A 20,862-nucleotide genomic window follows, 5' to 3' on the forward strand; every position below is an offset into this window, starting at 1 on the left:
AAAATATATAAAAAAGAAATATTATATAATGATTTGATCATGGGAAGATCTCATCGGAACTCTTAGAGTGACGAACTTATGGATTACAACAGTAATAATAATCAGTCATAATCTCCTACACTAATTATAGATTAACTTAATATTCTTTAATAATTTCGAGAATATTTTTAATAATAATAATTTCCAGATTATTTTTAATAATAATAATAATATTCAGGAATAAACATTATTATTTTTTGGGGGTTCTTCTTGCAGCCGGTTTAAACCGGGTTTCAAATTAAAACTAGGCCGGCCGGTTCAATGAGGACCGTATCGTAATTCTCATTTTAACTTTGGGGTCAACGGAATTCACTCACAGTGTGCTCTTCTCCGCTTTATAACAACAGTGGCCGCCGTCGAACCGTCGTCTCATCTAGAGCTTGGGGGGTATCGGCCATGGCTCTCCGGACCCTCTTCACCAAGAAATCCCTAACCCTAGCTTCCGCCTTCCGCCCCATTGCCGTCGTATCTGCCGCTGGAGACGAGCGCCTTGGATCGGGTCTCTCGCAGGCCCGGGGCCTCACGGTCGCCGCACTCCCGGACCTCCCCTACGACTACGGCGCCCTCGAGCCCGCCATCAGCGGCGAAATCATGAGGCTCCACCACCAGAAGCATCATCAGGCGTACGTCACCAACTACAACAACGCACTCGAGCAGCTCGAGGCGGCGATCGCGAAGGGGGACGCCACCGCGGTCGTCCGGCTCCAGAGCGCCATCAAATTCAATGGCGGAGGTCCGTGCGCTAGTGCATCTTTTCTCTTTCACCCTTGTGTTTGCTCGTTTTGGATCGGATTATGGCTTAAAGAACGCCTTGTGGTTTCCATCAGGGTTTTCTGTTACTTCTTTTGGGGTTTTCACTTGTATAAGTTTGATCATCTATCAAATTTGTCTGAATTGGATAAGATATACATAGATATATTCTGGAAAGGCTTAATCCACAGTATTATTATGTGGAGAATTGGGGATTAGTAGGATTATTATTGGACTTGTCCATTTTCTCCTCCACAATGTTGGTCTGGAGCGGTGAGAGTAATGTAACAACCCAGTTTAATCTTACATTCTGATGCGGGAAGAGAATTGAGTTGGTTTATAAGGTAGATGCGTTTTGGATCGGTGGCGACACAGCAATTCTTAGATTGCATCAATGAAGTCGTACGTATAGTTGTCAGAAGTCTGCAGGATATACCTAGATATCTGTTGAAGCTGGCTAGTAGTGGGAGTTGAAGATATTGGTTTCATGATACCTGTTGGTCTGAATTATTTCAACAAGGGATTTTGATGCTTTCTTGCAGGTCATATCAACCACTCGATCTTCTGGAAAAATCTCAAGCCTGTGAATGTAATTGCAATCTTTCCTATTTAATTACATACAGAACATCTTGACTTTGTATCTTTGCTTCCACTATGTTATTATGGACAAAGGAAAATCTTTCAGGAAGGTGGAGGTGAGCCTCCACACAGTTCCCTTGGGTGGGCAATCGACACAGACTTTGGTTCTTTGGAGGCTCTGGTGCAGAAAATGAATGCAGAGGGTGCTGCTTTGCAGGGTTCTGGCTGGGTGGTGAGTTTGTTTAGTTTAACAATATAGAAGGTCTGTTCGATGTGGTGCATGTTTATCTGGGTGCTTATTGCTTACTTTTTTTTACTATCTTTATAACAGTGGCTAGCTTTGGATAAGGGGTTTAAGAAGCTCACTGTCGAAACCACTGCAAATCAGGTAAGACAATCTTCCACAGCCTCATATGTATTATGAATGCAAGGCTGCTTTCCGCTAACCTCTTATGAACAAAAAATGTTTTTTGTCTATCACTTAATTGCTCAAGAAAAAATCAGAAACTGAATATAAGTTAATCATAAAACCATCCCATCAATCTAATTTTTCCTTGTTTAGCATGGACATTAAATTCTTTAGCCTATTTACTTCTCAAAAATGTGTATCCAGTTGTATTTTATCTTTTTTCTTGAGGTATTTGATGAACAAGCAGAACCAAGTGTCTCAAAGATTTTCTCAACATATCAACATTACGGGTCTTGTTTATGTTGTATGGTGGGAAATTACTTATATTTAGCTGCTTTCTTTTTCGCTCATATTTAAAACATTAAATGATTCTGTAGTAATCATCATATTTAAGCCAATTTAGTTAAATTGTTTTTCTTTTTTGTTATTCGTTCTTGGTTTGCTAAACAATACTTCAATAATGCTTGGAGAAACTCTTTATCATTAAGTGTTGTCTCCTTTAACAGACTGGTTGTTTATGCATATTATATTTTTTACAGGAGTATTTTGATGCTTTTATGGCAAATTTGAGAAAACTTTTTCCCGAGTTTCTTAGTGTTATAACCGATGTGAATATTACATGCTCCTTTTTAGTATATGCTTTAATCAGACAATTGATTGTGTATGCATCTGCTATAATCCAAAAATAAAAAAACACAAGTGTGCAGTACATGAGTCCAATCTCAGGTATACAAGAGTGTAAGCTACATGCTTTTCTTGTCGGAGCATGTCAGTTAGTTCTCATGAAGATTGATCTATTAGTTGTGATCAAACTCATTATAGCAAGTAGTTAGATTAATTTGTTTCGATTAAAGCATCATTTGTAGTTCAGTTTGTGGTTTTCTTAAGATTTTATGATGCCATAAAATTATAATACCCCAACCCTAGCAAGAAATTAGGGGCGATACAATGCCATATTACCATAAGTTACCCAGTGGGAGTGTAAGGTTTGATACAAATTAAATAACTTACACAACACATTTATTAACTCAGAAAGCATTTGTTGCATATTCAATAAATTCCTTTACATCTTAAAGGATTTGCATTAATTTTCTTGGTAATGTTTGAATGAGTATATATGTCTATATTGCGAAGATCTTGTTATTAATTTTCTTGGTAATGTTTGAATGTGAAGATTTTCGGTTTTCCTCTAGAGCGAGAGTATATTTGATACTGAAATGATTGGGTGTATATTGTAATCAATATCTTGCCACTTTAGACAGGTTGGGATGGTATAATTACTATTTTCTTTTCATGTCATAAATGCTATGAGAAAATAGGAGGTTAATCCTTTAGGCTATACATATGGGAATATAGAGTATCTTGGGTTCTCCAAACAGCTGCCATAATATAATTATTTCTGAAGTTCAATTAATGTCCTAAAATTTTATAACATTTCAATGATTTGTTTCTAAGCATATGCTTTATCGTTGTTGTATCACAGGATTTAGTAACTTTGAGCCTTTGATGTATGCATTTTATGTTCTGGTATTCTTCCATTACTTTTGTTTTATATATGCCTAGAGGGGATTGGCTAACTGCTCTCTTTACAGGATCCACTAGTGACCAAAGGTGCAAACTTGGTTCCTTTGCTAGGTATTGATGTGTGGGAACACGCATACTACCTGCAGGTATATATGTTAGCCTCTTCTATGTTTACCAACTAATATCTGTAGATTGTCAGAAAGTAGGTCATGTTGATGCAATATCACTCTTTAGGAGCATACAAATCATGGTTTGCCTTACTAGTCCATACCAATGTACCGACCGACATCAATATGGTATGTACTAAGCTGTACTGATGTAGTGACATATAGTATGGTAGGATATATCGACATATCAGTATGTATCGCCTATATCGGTCCCTTGTTAGATCGGTCTGTACCGCCCATACCAGGTGGTACGCCACAGCATGATGAACCTTGATACAACTGTGGTGATCATACGAGAAATATAAAGATGTGCTTGGATTTATGCATGTTTATGCCTTTACATACATCTCACATACAAACATGTATATAAATTTGTGTGTGAAGTATTGAATATGCAGGTGGTAAGTTATCAGATAACACATTTGCAATATATGTTGGTGCATCTGCTATTAATATATTTAACAAAACATAATCAAGCACAAACAAATAGTAGATAAAAAATAAAGGGATAAATATATGCCACAGTCAAATCGTGAACTTATAAAATATTTTTGTACTTACTAAGAAGCTAATGAGAAGTTGTAGGAAAAATATCAATTTAACTAGATTATATACTTGGCCATGTAATAAAATATTAAAATAGTCTGTACAAGTGACAATGAGAAGACATTTAACCCAAAATGTGATCACATCTCATGCTTAATACAGACATTATAATTGTTAGTTTCAACATATGTGGTCACACATGTAGCTGCATTTGCTGCATACTTAAGCAGCATCTGCCTTATGTGATGTGGTATCATGATGGCATATGCATACCCAATTGCAATATGATATATATTACTTTCTAAAAATGTGATACAAATTGAATGTTCAAATGTAAGAATATCCAAAAGCTAATAGCAAATATCCCACCGAGTAATAAAACATTTAACAAATAGATCGCAAAATATAGCTTGACTGTGACTATATCATTGTATAAAGGTTTTTTTGGTAATTTTCTGTTTTGGGAATTTTGATATGATATACCTGATGATGGTTTACCTTTGGTTGAAGAAGTGATATCAGAAGGGAATTCTATAACTGAGAGCTAGAACTGCTTGGCCTTTTACATCTGCACCACTGTTGCATGGACATGGGATTCTGATAAAATGTGTATTCTTGTCCTATGTGGCATGTCCATGGTGAAGACAAAAAAAGAAAAAAATGCTTGCATTTTTCTAGGATGCGGGAAAAAAAAAGCTTTGTCCATTCACATGAATTGGGACATGGTCTAGATGGACAGTTATCATGCCAATTTTGATGTGTAAGAACGAGGACAGTACTGATTTTAATATGCTTGACTTGGAAGAATAGGTTGGACAGATTTGTTGATTCCTTATCTATCTAGATGGATAAGATGACTAAACCTAGCACTGGGATCAGTTTTTCACTTTCTGCAACTGATGTTGGCAATGAACGTGGTTAGATTCTAGGGATTTAACTATGCATCTTCAATTCACTCCCGTTCCTTAAATAATTCATAACTTTGTTTTGAAATCTCATTGCACATGATGATTGGTTTCGTTTTGGGATTCGGACTCCTAGACCTTTTGATGTGTTTGTACATAGCATGTAAGTGTTATTTCTGAACCATGTTTCCACTTTGTTGCAGTACAAAAATGTGAGGCCAGACTATCTGAAGAACATATGGAAGGTTATAGACTGGAAATATGCTAGCGAAGTGTATGAGAAGGAGACCGCCTGATGTATCACCTTTCTATTCCCTGGGTGAATTTTCCGGCATGTAATTCCCCCATTGTGTTTACTTAGAGGACTTCTGTATCCAAAAAAGAATAAGGAGGGCCTGTCCTGTCTCGGATGCAGGTACACTTTTGATCTAGGTTCCAAGAATCTGTCACTACTTGTTCATGCCCTGTTTTTTTATGCTCTCTACTAGTAGAACTACTGCTTGTGCCAATGCGGCAACTGGAGTATCACAATATGCAGTGTGCACCTAGCGCTATTAGATTCTTTGGCTGCATCCATCTGGGAGTGCGGGGTTCATGGTATGTCACCTGTTTGAGAAACTGGCACAGAGCAAAAAGGGGTCAATTTTCCACCTTAGTATTTTCTGGTTGTATCCAAATGGTGAGCCGGTGCTTCCATGAACTCGACACTCCCAGCCAATTAGCAAGTAAAAGGACTATTCTCTCTCACATCTTTGAGTTGCAAGTTTGACTAGGTTGTAGTTCCTTTCCGTTTATTTTCTGATGATTCCCTTTTGTCATTGAAGATCGACTCCGTCGGCGGAAGGTATTGTTGACTACTACTATGAATCAAAAGAGTTAGGGACTCGATGCATCTCCAGCATTACTAGGCTCCTGTCTTTTGCTTTTGTAGGGCTACATATGCCATCGCTACTCCCTCTGCTGCGTGTATATTGCTTTATTTGCGGGTATATAGTTCGTATGCAGATCATGTGAGCAAGCCATTACTGATAATGAACATACATATGTTATATCGAGGGTTTCAATCATTCATATCTGAAAAGGAGATTGGAATACTCACCATCGAGTCGAATTAAGTAATTGAGTTCATTTCCAATCTCGAATATGAGGAGAGACTTGAAACAGTTCTTGGAGAATCCTTGAATACTGTGTGGAGGATGTTATGTTGCAGCTGAAATATGCCACATTGATCAGAATGTACTTCGGTGTATTTTGTTCCACCAATCCCACTACGAACTCTTGTTCCTGCTACATTTCATGAATAGCAACAACTTCTCTCACCTTTTTAACTTTGAAGGGAAGAAAAGAAGGTAAAAGAGAACTCAGCCAATCCTTTCAGGCCTAAAGCACTTAATTCCATACAGAGAGCTGCAGAAATGGCAGGCAAAACAGCATACTGAAACTTTGGCAAGCCTTCTCGCTGCTGCCAGGAGAAACGGAAAACTCTCCAAACCCCAAACATGTTTTTGTAGATGGAGAGGAAGCAACAAAAAAATGAGGACTGGCGCTATGTTTTCAGCATCATTTGGCCGCATGTGCTTCTCTGCTATGCTAGCTTGTGAACCTCTCTTTCTTTCTTCTTGGTATTCAGGGTCCGTTGGTTTCCTGCACACTCTGAGCCTCCTGTTGGCTACCACTGGTCATTAAGGATGCTTCACCCGATGGAGAAGTGTGGTGAGAGATGAATCTCTCATGTTCATCATTCTATGTTGGCTGTTCTTTGCAGAAATGAAAGGCAACTATCTCTTTGCCATGATATGCTTGAAAGTCTGATTGCTATGATTGTGATGAGCTCCACTGCCAACCCCTAATCTTGCACCGCAATGATCGAACCACAATAAATTCTTAGATCACCACCCACCTAGATTTTGGTTGCATGCAGGTTTGGCAAAGGCCTACCTACCCTATTGATAGATTTTTGAATGGCCATCACCCTACGCGGTCTTCCATCTTCCATCTTGCTTGGGGCTGATACTCCACCGGTGTAGCTATCACTGAAGCTAAGAAAACAAAAGAGCATCAAACCAAACAGGACAAGAACAACTCGATAAAGTGGAATAGTTCATGCTGTTCATAAGTGCACAAGATCCAGCTCTGCATGCCTCAACTCTGCGAAGGGTGTTGAGGACAGCAATTGTCTCTCTGCAGATGGACCCAAGTCTGGTCCCCGATCCTGTAGAGGACGCAATGCTTCTGTTGACATAAGGACACTGCTATGCCCACTTGCAACTTTCATAGGCCATGTACTGTGCGATGACAAGTGCAGCAGTTCTGAGATCATGGAAGATTGATAACTTTTTTTCATTTCAGAACATGTATGTATGTGCAATCACATTATGAGACAAATCCGTAGAATTTTATATCATTGTTATATTTGCTATGGTAAACTTATTTCCTTGCCAAGTAAATAATCCGAGTTCAATTTTTTTGAGCAAGACTGCATACTCTGCTGCTTATAAACCCAAGAAAGGTGCCTTCAAATACCTTAGTGAAGAGTTGCAAAGAATCCAAAACATCATATTTTCAGCTTTTGATGGATTATGAAGGAAAATATCTGAATTATCTTAAGTTGCATGCATTTAAAAGACATGAAATAGAGCTTAAATTTTCCACCTTATTTCCATCTACTAAGCAAGCTCTAGAAAGACTGAGCTAATCATATCATATACATATGAAGACCACATAAAGGCAAATAAAGTATGCCAAGACTTCCAACCCTAACCAATATTTTGAATTATGATGATTAAAAAAAAAGAAGATCTTTAAATAAAATATAGAATTCATAATTTCTCAAGTATTTTTAATGTTTTTTTCTCAGATGTCAGGAATAATTCTTCTGAAGAGAACCAAAAGGACATCTGAAATACATGGTCTCCTGGTGAATTCAGATGTCAGGGGTTTTTCCTCTGCCCTCTGTTACTAACTCCAATCAGTATGGAACCCTTTTTCCTCTTTCATGTTGATCAAAGCTCATCATCTTTTTGTAGTTTTGACTATCCTTGATGGTATAGAGTCCAATGCCTCATGTACTGACATTCCATGACACAAGCAACCTTTACTGCTTCCATGCTTCCCTCTGGTAGTTTTGCTTTACTGAAAGCTTCCTTTATTTCTTTTTTATCTTGGGACACAAGAGGAGGAAACTTCATTATCTACTTGGTGTATGTGACTCTATCCGCCCATCTTTCTATGACAGGGATATATGTGATGTCAACATTAATATTAAAACAGACAATGTGATGTTAGAATGTTATGATAAGATTGTTCTTTTGCGATTAGATGACTAAGATCATTGATCCTTTTAGAATCCTGTACTGGCAGAAACCTTGGGTGTCCTTCTGTCTATCTATACTGAAGTGGATAAATCACATTAGATTTCAGGTTGATGTTAGCTTCCACATTCGATAAATGGAGATCATATGCATTGAATGACACACATTTGGTGACCACATCATCCTTCAATGTGTTTAGGTCTTGATTCAATAATCCACTGAAGTAGTTTTTTCCACCTGAGTCAGCCAAGAGTTAGATATCCATATGAGGTGGTGGGTGGAATGCCACCTACCACATTTAGCTAAATGACCTAACTTGGATATAATTAACACATAAAGAGACAAATAAGCAACGAAAGGATCGTTCATCAACTGTATCGACGTCGATACAAATATAAAGCGGTCCTCACTTGTTATCGTCGCTCTTTTTATCCACGATCCCTCGGTAACACTGTCGTCCGCCACCACCGACATCATTCGTCATCCCCAATTGGAACATTAAAGTTGGTGCGGTATGTATGATCTCGAAGTAAACAGATCATATGTGATTTGTTGCACTTAGCCAGCTAAAAGAATTAGATAGATTCATGCAAAACAAAAGTGAAGCTGTTTGGGTTGTGAGCCGAAGAACAACCATCAAGTTTGGAGTCCACGAATCTGTGCAACCGAGCCATCAACCACAGATTAAATGTGTTCCCGATGAAGCTCTCACCACCACACAATCCCGAGTATCATTTTGCATGTCCTGAGCATGAGATTCATCATGGATAGAGAGAGAGAGGTTTTCGTAGAGTTCTTGGACCACCACATATTGACAGATTGGCATGACAAGCCTTGTTGAGTTGTAAGGATGTTTAGGATGGGACTAATTGATTGGTGATCATGACCTCCTCCTACTTGCAAGCAAACTAGTGTTCTCTCCTTTGTGATTGTCCAGCAATGGTGGCAAAGGAACAAACACATGCAATGGAGAAGGAGAAAACTTGGAAGCCGAACATAGCATTACATTCTAAGATCAGTTAGAGCAAACCAAACATGTTCGAAAACCTTGATGATGTCTTCGTGATACTCCTTGGAGTTCAGTGACAAGTAGCAAGCGAGCAGCTCCTCCAAATCCTTCAGCTCGTGCAGGTTGTTCTCCACGATCATCTCCACCATCGACTTGGTGAAGTCCCTGCGGGGATTGGAGGACGATTTGATGATCACCAAGCTCTCGGACACTGCTCTTCGCTGCCGCATCGCCATCTTCCTCCTGCTCTCAACCCTGGGAGAGTTCTGCCCGATTCTATTGCGATGAACTCCTGATGCTGATCTCCTTGCCGCTGTCCCGTGATGATGCTTAGTGGAAACACGAGCGTCATGCGGTGCAGGCTTTAGCACTTCCTTCTTCACTGGCTTTGTTAGTATGGGAGGCAGGTTGAGCTCCGATGCCACTTCCAAGCTGCTGTCGGCCGTGGTGACGAAGGAAGAGGCATGGAAGCCGTCACTGTTTGGGATCTCAGGCATCATGGATTCAGCGTTGCACACGGAGGCTAAACTGCGACGACGATGATGACGGCAACAATGGCAGTCTGCCGGAGAGGCCATGGCGTTGACTGGGGAGCGAGCAGGTGTCTCTGCTCTCTCTATGGTGGGGATGTAGGAGGAGGCTCGGTTGGGAAGGTGGTGATGCTGCTTGGGCTGTGGAAGTGGAGGGAGAGTTGATGCAGAAGCCAAGCCTTTCTTCATGGAATGCCGCATGCTGTGGCTTCTATTGGCTCTGCCGATACCTTTAAGCTTGCAGAACCAAGAGTTGGAGATGATATGAGATAGCTTGAACCTATAATTTCCCATCTATGGTGACTTAATCCTCGAAGAGAAGGATATCCTTCACAGAAACACTAAATCATCTCAGCAAATGGTAGCAAGGAACAGCCTATGGATTCCATCTTGCATCGGTCTCCTATCTTTTGTTGTGAGGTAGTGTTCCTAACCTTCTCTAGGGGAAGAGCTAAGCATACACAAGTAGATGGATTCTCTCTCTCTCTCTCTCTCTCTGTTGCTAACCTTCTCTAGGGGAAGAGCTAAGCATACACAAGTAGATGGATTCTCTCTCTCTCTCTCTCTCTCTCTCTCTCTCTCTCTCTCTCTCTCGGGTCAAATTTGTATAGGTTTTGGAGGGTGGAGGGAGATAAATAGAGAGAAAAGAGAGCGGCGTAAAGAAGAAGAAGAAGAAGAAGAAGAAGAAGAGTGGGTTTGTGTCTCTACGTTGATGATAGGTTCAAACTAAGAAAACATTTTCTTAAAAGGCAAAAATCTAGAAGAATCAGTCCCTCCATATCTCAATTTTATAGCATTATCAGAACTTTTGACAAGTGAAATGGATGTGACTATGAGGTTTTGATAGACGGCAAGGAAGAAAGAGTTCGGTAGGGGTCCATTGCGATCATTGATTGCAGGTGTTGGTGAGGAATGTGCTGTTGCACCCAAATTTATTATGCCTCCAAAATGATTAGCTCAAATCTCTGTAAACACATTGTTCTATTAGCCCTGTCAGACACAAGTATATTTATGCCTTCAATAATACAACATCAATAACAATAACGATATTGTAAATTTTAATTATTTGGAATTGATTATATTGATCTTTTCTAGATTTATAAAAAAAAATTATGTATTTAGTTAAATTTATAAAATAAATTATTTATAATATTTAAATCTCTACTTATAGTTTCTATTAAGATCATTTTAGGTTTTTCCTTACTTCTTTTCTTATCACTAATATTAATTATTTTATATTTTCTTACTATCGTATCCAAAGTGATATATAATTATTCATAAATAAAAATATTTTTTTAAATAATTTTCATTTAAAAGTATCTCCTCAACACATACTCATATCATATTTTAAATGGATTTTTTCTTATCTTGAGATATAATTGTTCATAAATAGAAATAATATTTTCCTATTTTTTCTAATAACTCTACATATTCATCTCAACATTTTCATCTCGGTAACATAAACTTTGTGTATATATTTTTTCCTAACACATAGATCGATAAAATATTATTGATCTCATAATTATCTTATATTTTTTTAATCTCAAATATATATTTTTTTTTCCTCATCATTTTAACCATCATATTTTTACTTTATTAATAATATTTTTATCAATTTTTTATTTTTATTAAATAATTAATAATCTAAAAAATTTTAACCACACACGATTACTTTTAATGAAATTATTAATAAAAAAGGTATTGATGTGCATATATGACGCCATATAAGATTTGTGTGGTGAATACGTGAGATGTGAAATGACCGACATATTCACGTCAAGTTCGCTCAATAGGCGGAACTATGGCTTATCTGATGTATATGTCACACGTGGCAGCACAAGAGCTGTTTAGATCTATTGGATCCTGAATGTGACACCACTGTCATTTTAATAATATGTAATCATTAGAGCGTCATGTCACAAATTAATAATATTTAATTTTTCATTCATGTTCATCTCAAATTTAATTAAAAATTATAAATTAATTTAATTTAATTGAGTGGGATAAACATAGATACCTATATAAATCCAACCTCATAGGTATGTTATGTGGGCTTAGGTCGGCCCAAGTAATACATGGATTCTAAAATAGAAGCTTGGTTGATTGAAGATTGGGGAAATCTTACCTAGGGTTTATAAGCCACAATCTTGATCCAACCCAATCCAAACCTAGATTGAGATTTTTCCTACCTAAACCGTACTGATCAGGGCTAATCTTAATTTAGATTCTTCTCACAAATAAATAAATAAATGAATTAAGAAAAATTATAAGAGTTTATTAGGGAGATGTCGATGATGTTCGGATCAATCTAATTTGGTTCGAGCTAGTATGCACAAAAAAACTTATGGGTCGAAAAGACCTCATATGTTCTTCGATCAAATATCGACCTAATAGAGTTTTTATACATATATATATATATATATTATTGATCGGATCCGTCCTTCCTTTGTTGGATATATTATCATACGTCGATTCATGACGGTCATAAATATTTTTTCTATCAATAATATTATTTATTATAAAAAATCCTTAAAAGGAGTTTCAGAATTTACATTTTAATATTTAAACAAGCTTAAAATGTAAACTGTACTCAAATATTTAACCTAAGTGAGCTCCACTCCAACACTGCATGAATACTATAACAAACGATCCCACGCATGCATGTCATCCGTAGCTCCGACCCTCAAAGAGAACGAGAGAGTGGAATGGTAAAGCAACCATTCCTTTCTCTTCCTTACACTGCACTCCATCGCCGTATGATGCTACCCTTGGCTTCCTTCGACTCCAAGCTCCTCATCCAGCCATGCAAAAGGCTCTCCCGGCTTCTCACCCTCCCCTATGCAGCCCCTTATTAGCTTCCTTCTTGAGCCTCTGCAAAGGACCCAAGTGAAGCAGCAGCAGCAGAAGATGAAGGAGTCGTCTCCGCCGACAAGCATGACGGACAGAGAAGACAAAGGGGTGGAGGCGGCGTGCCGGAGCTTCGAGAAGTATCTGGTGGAGATGATGGTGGAGGATGGGACGGTGAGGGAGCTGACGGACGTGGAGGAGCTCCTCCGCTCTTGGAACAGCTTGACGTCTCCTGTCTTCGTTGATCTGGTGTGCAGGTTCTACGGGGAGCTTTGCAGTGACCTCTTCTCCGGCAGTCGAGAACATGAGATGCACGATGAAGCCATGTGATCGAATCAGTGCTCACATCTTAGTCTTCTTTCTTGCTTTGCATTCTTGAAGCGCAAGGAAAGTTTATTCTTCGAGAGTCCTACGAGATGGAAGGCAGTATGTTCATGGTTTGCTCTTTCATGCTCGAATCAAAGACATGTATACCAAAATTACTTTGTTCTTATTTAGTCGATTCTATGCATTTGAAAGGCTACATCTGCTGCAAAGAAGTCGAAATTGATCGTTAATTCAGATTATAAACATAAAAGGTCACTTTGAGATGATATGATATTCCTTTTATCAAACATAAAATATTAGCCGGTAAAGGATATCAGAAGCTTAAATTGAATGGTCCGAAGGTATATTAATGAAATAATCATCAAAAACAAGTGACAATTGTCCAAGTAATGCATGTGAGTTTGCTTAGGTTTTCCCATGGTGTGAGTTAGCTTTGCTAGTAAAGACTTTGTTAGTATAATTATGTCTTTGCCACTTACCTTTTGTAAAGGAAAAAAAGATGATATATAAGCTTTCCTAATCAAATATTTAAAGCTTTAATCTCCCCTCTTTAACATTAGTCTCAATGAAATGGGTTGGCCCAAATTAAGCCCATTAACAACTATTTTTGGCTATGCAGTTTTTTGGCTTATTAGTAGAGGATAGTTGTTATTAAGAATCATTGTATTAACATAAATCAAAATTCTACATTTGATACTGAATATTTTACATTGTTTATGTCCATTTTATAAAAACTCAAGTAGGTATAAAATAGCAGATATTGCATGTGGACAAGAAAAAGTACTTCAAATAATTGGAATAAGTCAAATCACATGGACTCGGAGGGAAGGCATACATGTAGGATGAAAGAGAATACATGCTTTTAGCTTAGATCCATGAATTCATTAACTTATTTCCTAATAGATTTCTATTTATTACAGTTATTGATGTTGATAGAAGGCATGCACAAGTGATGCTAACTCACTGTAACTATATTTTTGGAATTTATGAGATTGTTGGTTTCTAAATGCATTGAGTTCAATAACAATATCTGAATTTTAAATATCAACAATGGATGAAGAATCTTCAAAGAACCAAATAAAAGAGAGAGAGAGAGAGTATATGTTTGTTTGCACTTGTAATAAGCTGTGTAGTCTTTGAGAAGATGAACCAATTGTTAGAAAATAAATAGATAAACAAGTTGTAGAAGAAGTTGATTATTATTAACATATCCTCATTCCTTTTATACAGGTTAGAAGGGAGAATTTTCCTCAACAGGTTAGAGGATTTCCCTCAACAGAGTAGCATAAGCTTGGATAGAAGACTGAGCTTGCGAGTACGCGAATGATTTACCAGGGTGGTTTGCAGTGTAGACCATGCATCAGCAACTGTCACACATGAAGATATCAAGGGAGCAACGGATCCAGCAACTGAAGCTTGAATAGCTTGGAGAATGAGACGATCTTGACGTAGTCACAGTTTGTGAGCTGGATTGGGTACTAGACTGGGATCGCCGGGGATGTTGAGCATGGCCGGAGGACATCTGAAGGAGCTATCAATGTAACCTAGCAAGTCGTATCCAAATAAAAGATTAGAAAATTGAGCTCGCCAGGACGCATAGTTGCCACCCTTTGATAACTTAAAGGGTATCAGCGTGGCAGCATTGATGGAGATAAGCCCTGTAGAAGAACAAGAAGTGGGAGTCCCTACAGGAACTGAAACATCAGAAAAAGTGAACGAAGACATTTTTTTTTCTCTTCGTTTTTTTTTTTTTTTTATTTTAGAAGAGGTGGAGAATGAGGGAGGGGGCTGCTGCTATAGATTGCTGCAGCAGATTAGGCAATCTACAACAGTGCCCAAAGTTGTCGGCAGCTGCTGTGGATTGCTGCTTGCTGCAGCAGATTGTAGAGGCTGCAGTTCGCCGAAAGATGGCCGCGAAAACTGCAGCGATACTCAAGACTGTGGTTCGCTGCTGTGGATTGCTGCTTGCTGGGAAGCGGCCGCGACAGCGAAGGAGGAAGATGCGGCAGCCGTCGTTAAGCAAGGAAGACCGAGCGAGGAAGACACCATCGTTCGCCGTTCATAGCTATTGAGGAGGAGGACATCGCCATTAAGGAGGCGCCGTTGTGTAGAGGGAAGCGGCAGCGAAAGCTGCTGCGGTAGAGGAAGATGCAGCAGTTGCGACTGCTGCTGGCCGGGAAGCGAGGAAGACACCGCTGTTCGCCGTTCACCGCTATTGAGGAGGCAGTGAGAGAATGTTTTCCTCCTTGCGTGATGACGACTGCTGTAGGCAGCAAATAGGAGAGGGAGCAAGGCCGGCGAAGAAAAGCAAGACCGGCGATGAAGAAAGAGAAGAAGTGGATGAGCAGAGCCAAGACGATGCTCGTTAGCACTGGCTCTGAATCCCTGTCTTGTGCTTCTTCTTGAGGCAGGGTGTTACTGTGACCGCTTGGCTAACACACGGCGATACTGTTGTCGCCAAGGAGGAACTGCTCTGATACCATGTTAGAAAATAAATAGATAAACAAATTGTAGAAGAAGTTGATTGTTATTAACATATCCTCCTTCCTTTTATACAGGTTAGAAGGGAGAATTTTCCTCAATAGGTTAGAAGATTTCCCTCAACAGAGTAGAGAGATTTCCTCAAACAGTTAGGGAAATCTCATCTACTTATCAGGTTTTCTTCTCTTCGGGTAAAAGATCCTATTATAGGTGCAATAATGTATCATTGTGAAAACATTCTTGAATTGCAGTAAACTATTTCTTTTCAGCTAACCTATCATAGGAGGTAGAAAAATCACTCATGATGAGAAATCATCATTAAGGTTACGATTGATCATCCTTGTTGATGGAAAATATTTCAAACACTAGTTGAGTTGGTGGGAGAAGATTGAGTTGGCAGTTGGCACCTCCTCAATCATCCCCCTCTAGCCTCATGCCGCACGAGGTGGTACGAATCGATGTCGTGCCATAGGAGTCCAAACAAGTAGACTAGCGTCGCTAGGTGCTATACGGGTTTGTCGCTCGCACGAATACGTCGCAAAAGGTATGAGTAACCCTTGTAGCCGTAGTTCCCTCCTACTAGCTCCACATGTATAAAAATTGATCCTCGACCACCTGAGGAGGAGATCGAGAGGAGAATAACTCACCTGATATAGATCCATTTTTCGTATACTAACTTAAGCATCGGAGTGATTGAGTCAGAAATCCCCTGACACCAACCTATTATGCAGGATCTCGACGAAGATCAAACCTACCTCAGCTCCACCTCGAGACTACTCGAATCGCTTGACAACAATCTCGAAACTGTCCTCTCCGGCCCCTACCTCGCTCTCGCTAATCCATCTCTCCCTTAAGAATTTACCTGGACGATCTTGTGTCTTTGAGTCAGGATCAAACCATAGCACTAACGATTTCTTCAATCACAAGTAACTACACATCTTTGGCTTGGAACTTCGTTGACCCATCTGAAACCATTCAGCCATCATTAAAGAAAGTGAAATGCATGGCCTAAAGCTAGCTCAGACACTTTAAATAATGCAGGTTTGACCAAGACAAGGTCTGAATGAATCATTTCCAATTGAACCAAGACAAGTGCTTGATATGTGTCCCCAGTAGGTGAGTGAGCATTGAACCTGGTTGCAGCTGAACCCTGCGCAGGGCTGTCTCTATATACAGGTGAAATGTCACACCATTCAACTCTATCAGGGTGGCTACTCTTTAGCTACCCATGAGAAAGCACATGAAGTTTGGCAATAAAGAAGGTAATATTTGGTGTCTTATCAGAATGCATGACACAGATAGCAGGTTTAATGATCTCAAAACCATCAGCAAAAATATTCTCAAGAGAATATTAAGCGTCATATTCTTCCTAATAGTGATTTCCGATTCATCCTGTGACACCTGACCAAACCTAAGTAAGAAGACATCAGCAGCACAAGTTCTTAATTTTATCCTGAAAATGCTTTTGATGTATCAATCAGCTCAACGTATCTCGGTGAAGTTTGAGGGCACAATGCAGCGGCCAGGCTTGTCACAGTCCATGACAAGAGAGCGGGGGTTCACTCTCCATACTGATCAGATTGATACCTACAGTTGTGGAGAGAGAGAGAGAGAGAGAGTGTGTGTGTGTGTCTCTCTCTCTCTATCTCTAGGCAGTGTATATACATAGATACTTTTATGCTGGAAAGGCTTCGGGCGTACCAGCTCAGTCTCGGTAAAGTCTGAGGCTCACTGCAGCGACCGGGGAGGCCACAGTCTATGACAAGAGAGTGGGGGGGTCAGTCTCCAGCTCCCATCGTGCGTGGGGCTGTCGGATTGCTAGATTTGAGCAGGGGGGTGGGGCCATGCATCAGCATCCTGCAAGGAATAAAGGTGCCCCCCTGGGGAGGACTGTAACAAAGGCTAGGTGACAAGCTCAGTACCCCCCACTGTGTATCCTCTTGTCCACCTGCTCTTCGCGAATCCACAGCCACACCCTCGCCTGCATGTGCGACACAGCAACTGTGAGATGGAGCGTCTCATTCTTTTAGGGTTGGGTCCGATAACATCACCGTGGGCCTCGGAAAGAGAAAGGTGGCAGCAAAAGATAGTTCACAGCTAGCGTTCTTCGGTCAAAAGGTAACCATTATTTCGTGCTTTCAGGTTGCCATCAGACGGAACACGCAATCTTAATTCCAAGTTTGACTGTATTGGCTGCAGCTGTATTGGCTCAGATGGAGTTCGCGACGACCCGGCCATCCTCCTATCTATTTCATCAAATAGTTTCATGAATACACAGTAGCTGTGTGTGTGTGTGTGTGTGGTTTGCTGCTATAATTGCTTCCTATCTCTATCAACAAAAGGAGTCTTAAATCCATGTCCTTGCAGCGTGGAGCAACTGGGAGGAACTTTGTGAACCAGCAAGCGGATCTTTCGTTCTAGCTTGGAGACAGGCGCACCGATCGAAGCAAAGCCCCGCGATCAGCTCCGTAGCCGTGCCTAGATTTCACTGCTTGTCTTCTTCGAGAGGTGGGAGATCTGCAGCTCCAAAAGACTCTTTAGATCTCCAGAGCTGTGGTTCATCGATCACCTGTCTATGTTCATTGCTTGGTTCTTCTGAAGCTTTACTTGTCCATGGGGATGAGAGGGAACCCTGAAGGAAGATTGGCGTCAAAAGTGGCCCTTCTGTGCTGTGCTTTCTTGTTTATCTTCTCTGTTCTCAGTCTCGCTGCAGGAAACAGCAGCGGTAGGGATCGTTCAGGTGAGCAAACTCCATCGTGCGAGCTGATGTTATATCTCTTCTTCCTTTCTGAGTTCCTGACATTGCTGATGGCATTTGCCGCTGCAGAGATCACAAGCTGGAGAACAAAGTTCGACCCACAGGTGAGTTCTTCATCGAAGCCTTCTCGCTCTCAGGTTGAAGATAAGTGACAGAGTGGCTTCTGATTCCTTATTTGGCTACATCAAATGGTTCTGAGAACTCGGCGGTGCATTTTAGCGAAGCGCTCCCTCGCTAAGATGCGCCGGTCCGGGCCGGTCGATGAGGAACGCTGAGCGCCTCCGTACTAACTTGCGCCGGGTGGCGAAATCGTGTGACCGCAGGGGTGGCGGTGGCGGCGGCAGGGGCCCGAGGCCGCGGTGGCGGCGGTGGTGGCAATGAGACGAAGGGGGCTGATGGGGCCAGGGTCGCATCCGCCACGTTGCACATCGAGGTGCGGCGCGTGCACCCCGTGCTGGCCGGTGCACGTCCCGGTCCCGCCAAGGGCGCCAGCGGACGCCGCCGAGTACTACCCCGAGGCCTGGCGGTGCAAATGCGGCGGCCGCCTCTACGTGCCGTAACCAACACCCACGACCTCCACTCGCGCAGCAGCACATAGAGGAAGAAGAAGACTCCCATCATACTACTCTACCCTCTCATCAACAGAGAGAGAAAGAGAACCTGCATTTGCCACTACTGCACAATTCACCTGCCATGCGTGTGAGCTCAAAGAAGCATTAAGCCCTGAGAAGAAGCACTTGAAATTAATGTACAGAAGCATACATTCATCCAAACAACGTATGTTGCACAGTGCATGCATCTGCCATTTTGTGTGTGTATATATACATTGATTAAGCTCTATAAGGTTTGAGCCTTGTAGAGAAAGTGCTTATCATGTATATAGATGCATGGTTTTCGAGCGCATCCATTAATAATATGTTTCCATCCTTTGATCGTGTAGCTCCAATCATAGATAAGAAGAACTTGGTTCATTCAACTATGTATTCAACAATTCAAATGCATGTAAAACTATTTATAATAAAACAAATTAGTTCTTATAATAATTTCAAAATATTGATTCCATTTCTAATTTCTAGGAATCCAAATCAAACCAAATGATCTTGATTCTAGTTCGAGACCATCGTTGAATTTATTTAGTTTTGATATCGGAAAACTACTAATAGATCGGTTCTTATGACGCATTATCGTCTGAACCTTAATGACTTAATAGTATTCTTAATGATGGTATTTTATTCGATGTTTAATTTTTATCTTAATCTAAGTCGATAGGTCGTAACACGAAGGTGCCACATGACTTAGCCACATGACTAAGCTAAGCTAAATTTAGCTAATCTATGACAAATTATATGTGTATGACTAAAGTTTTTTTATTTTAGATATTAGTTTTATGCCACAAAGTGAACCTTTATTCAACAAAGACACAATCTCTAACATTGTGTTTGTTGCAAGATGATTGTGCAATATTTTCTTGGAGCAAACCTATTCTGATATCCCAAATGTTGAAATTTCTAAGAATAATGGTCATGCATTCTTTCTTCATCCAAATCTTCCAACTTTGGGCCTTCTCATTAACATTTTTTACTTGACACATTTCAAGGAATTCTGAAGTATGCCAGTGCAGTGAAGAAGGCAAAATTTGATTTTATGATTAATCATGGAGACCAAAATAATTTATTTAAAATTTGTTCATATCACATTAAAAATATTATTATTGTTGTTGTTATTATTAATTTAAAGTAAGAATGCCACATGCTATTGAGAATACAAAATAAATAGATCTTATTCTATCTATTAACTTAATTTTTTTGCGTCTTATTAGTGTCGAAAAATATTATATACGGGTGATGATCAGTTCAAATCATATATACTATTAGGCATAGAATGTATGATCATGAAGACAAATATGATTTACAATGCATGCAGATAATGAAGTGTTCAAACATGTTATCGAAAATATAAAATGCATAATAAAAAATGTAAATATACAATTAGTCCAATAGATAAAATTGGCCACCAAGTTTAAGAGTAAGTGATGCTGCTTTTTATGATGCTAGTGGGTGATGAGCCATGGGGAAATAAAAAGGTTGAAGATTTGTAGGAGCTCTTTGAAGAGGTTATCTTGGAAACTTGCAAATTGCACAAAGGACATGGAAGAAAGTGTAGCACTTTCTTGGATCCTCTTAACATCCATCACATGCAACTTGACCACTCTACAACCCTACTTCAAAAGCTGAGTGATGATGATGATGATGGTGTGGTCACAAAACCTAATCATTCTTTTGGCACAACTGTGCTTTAAGACTGAAGTGTCAATCTCCATTAGTATGAGTTCTTTTGATTTGCTAGTGAGGACCCAAAAGCCAATAAAATATTTTTTTTTTTAATTTAAAATTTATTATGTTTAGAAATATGTTATAAATGTGTACATTAATATTTGATAATTATTTAAAATCACATTTGACCTGGATGTTATATTGTAAATGCTTAAATGTCGATGCTATCTTATGATAATATTAGCAATTTAGTATTTACATGATGTTAATAATTTTTTTAAATTTAAAAGCACCCTGTGACATTTTGTAAAATCATAAAATTATTAGTATATAATTAAAATCCTAACCTTCGTTTCCTTTCTCATTCTCTTAATTTTTATCGTCATCGACTCTTTCTATAATAAGTC

At 39.6% G+C, this 20,862-nt stretch overlaps 3 protein-coding genes across 6 annotated transcripts; 2 read left to right on the forward strand and 1 right to left on the reverse strand.

Moving 5' to 3' along the window:
• The first annotated feature begins 386 nt into the window (after positions 1–386).
• Positions 387–6,725, forward strand: LOC135606101 (superoxide dismutase [Mn], mitochondrial-like). Of its 3 annotated transcripts, XR_010484680.1 has the most exons (8): positions 387–772; positions 1,332–1,378; positions 1,475–1,600; positions 1,700–1,756; positions 3,370–3,447; positions 5,123–5,334; positions 5,744–5,763; positions 5,851–6,725. XR_010484680.1 is itself a non-coding variant. In XM_065096900.1 (6 exons), the coding sequence occupies exons 1-6, from the start codon at positions 436–438 to the stop codon at positions 5,213–5,215; spliced, it is 738 nt and encodes a 245-aa protein (XP_064952972.1). In that variant the 5' UTR covers positions 387–435; the 3' UTR covers positions 5,216–5,450. The 3 variants fall into 3 exon arrangements, 1 of the variants encoding a protein (XP_064952972.1); XR_010484679.1 differs by having other exon boundaries at positions 5,744–6,725; XM_065096900.1 differs by lacking the exons at positions 5,744–5,763; positions 5,851–6,725 and having other exon boundaries at positions 5,123–5,450.
• Positions 6,726–9,232: 2,507 nt separating this feature from the next.
• On the reverse strand, positions 9,233–10,063 carry LOC103976189 (transcription repressor OFP1). The gene has a single exon (XM_009391401.2). It carries the CDS (start codon positions 10,061–10,063, stop codon positions 9,233–9,235), a length of 831 nt encoding a protein of 276 aa, XP_009389676.2.
• Positions 10,064–17,587: 7,524 nt separating this feature from the next.
• LOC103974566 (EPIDERMAL PATTERNING FACTOR-like protein 4) lies at positions 17,588–19,161 on the forward strand. Of its 2 annotated transcripts, none has more exons than XM_065096901.1 (4): positions 17,588–17,707; positions 17,792–18,164; positions 18,252–18,286; positions 18,506–19,161. In XM_065096901.1, exons 2-4 carry the CDS (start codon positions 18,038–18,040, stop codon positions 18,740–18,742), a joined length of 399 nt encoding a protein of 132 aa, XP_064952973.1. In that variant the 5' UTR covers positions 17,588–17,707; positions 17,792–18,037; the 3' UTR covers positions 18,743–19,161. The 2 variants fall into 2 exon arrangements, with proteins under 2 accessions (XP_064952973.1, XP_064952974.1); XM_065096902.1 differs by lacking the exon at positions 17,588–17,707 and having other exon boundaries at positions 17,715–17,932; positions 18,026–18,164.
• The last annotated feature ends 1,701 nt before the right edge of the window (positions 19,162–20,862 follow it).

The sequence above is a fragment of the Musa acuminata genome, chromosome BXJ2-2, assembly GCF_036884655.1.
Source record: "Musa acuminata AAA Group cultivar baxijiao chromosome BXJ2-2, Cavendish_Baxijiao_AAA, whole genome shotgun sequence".
NCBI classification, from domain to species: domain Eukaryota; kingdom Viridiplantae; phylum Streptophyta; class Magnoliopsida; order Zingiberales; family Musaceae; genus Musa; species Musa acuminata.

Coding starts and splice junctions, on each gene's coding strand:
- LOC135606101 (XM_065096900.1), top strand. CDS start 436: ATGGCTCTCCGGACCCTCTTCACCAAGAAATCCCTAACCCTAGCTTCC. Junction 1,379..1,474: donor AAAATCTCAAGCCTGTGAAT/GTAATTGCAATC, acceptor AAAATCTTTCAG/GAAGGTGGAGGTGAGCCTCC. Junction 1,601..1,699: donor TGCAGGGTTCTGGCTGGGTG/GTGAGTTTGTTT, acceptor TCTTTATAACAG/TGGCTAGCTTTGGATAAGGG.
- LOC103976189 (XM_009391401.2), bottom strand. CDS start 10,063: ATGGGAAATTATAGGTTCAAGCTATCTCATATCATCTCCAACTCTTGG.
- LOC103974566 (XM_065096901.1), top strand. CDS start 18,038: ATGGGGATGAGAGGGAACCCTGAAGGAAGATTGGCGTCAAAAGTGGCC. Junction 18,165..18,251: donor CAGCGGTAGGGATCGTTCAG/GTGAGCAAACTC, acceptor TTGCCGCTGCAG/AGATCACAAGCTGGAGAACA. Junction 18,287..18,505: donor GAACAAAGTTCGACCCACAG/GTGAGTTCTTCA, acceptor GTGTGACCGCAG/GGGTGGCGGTGGCGGCGGCA.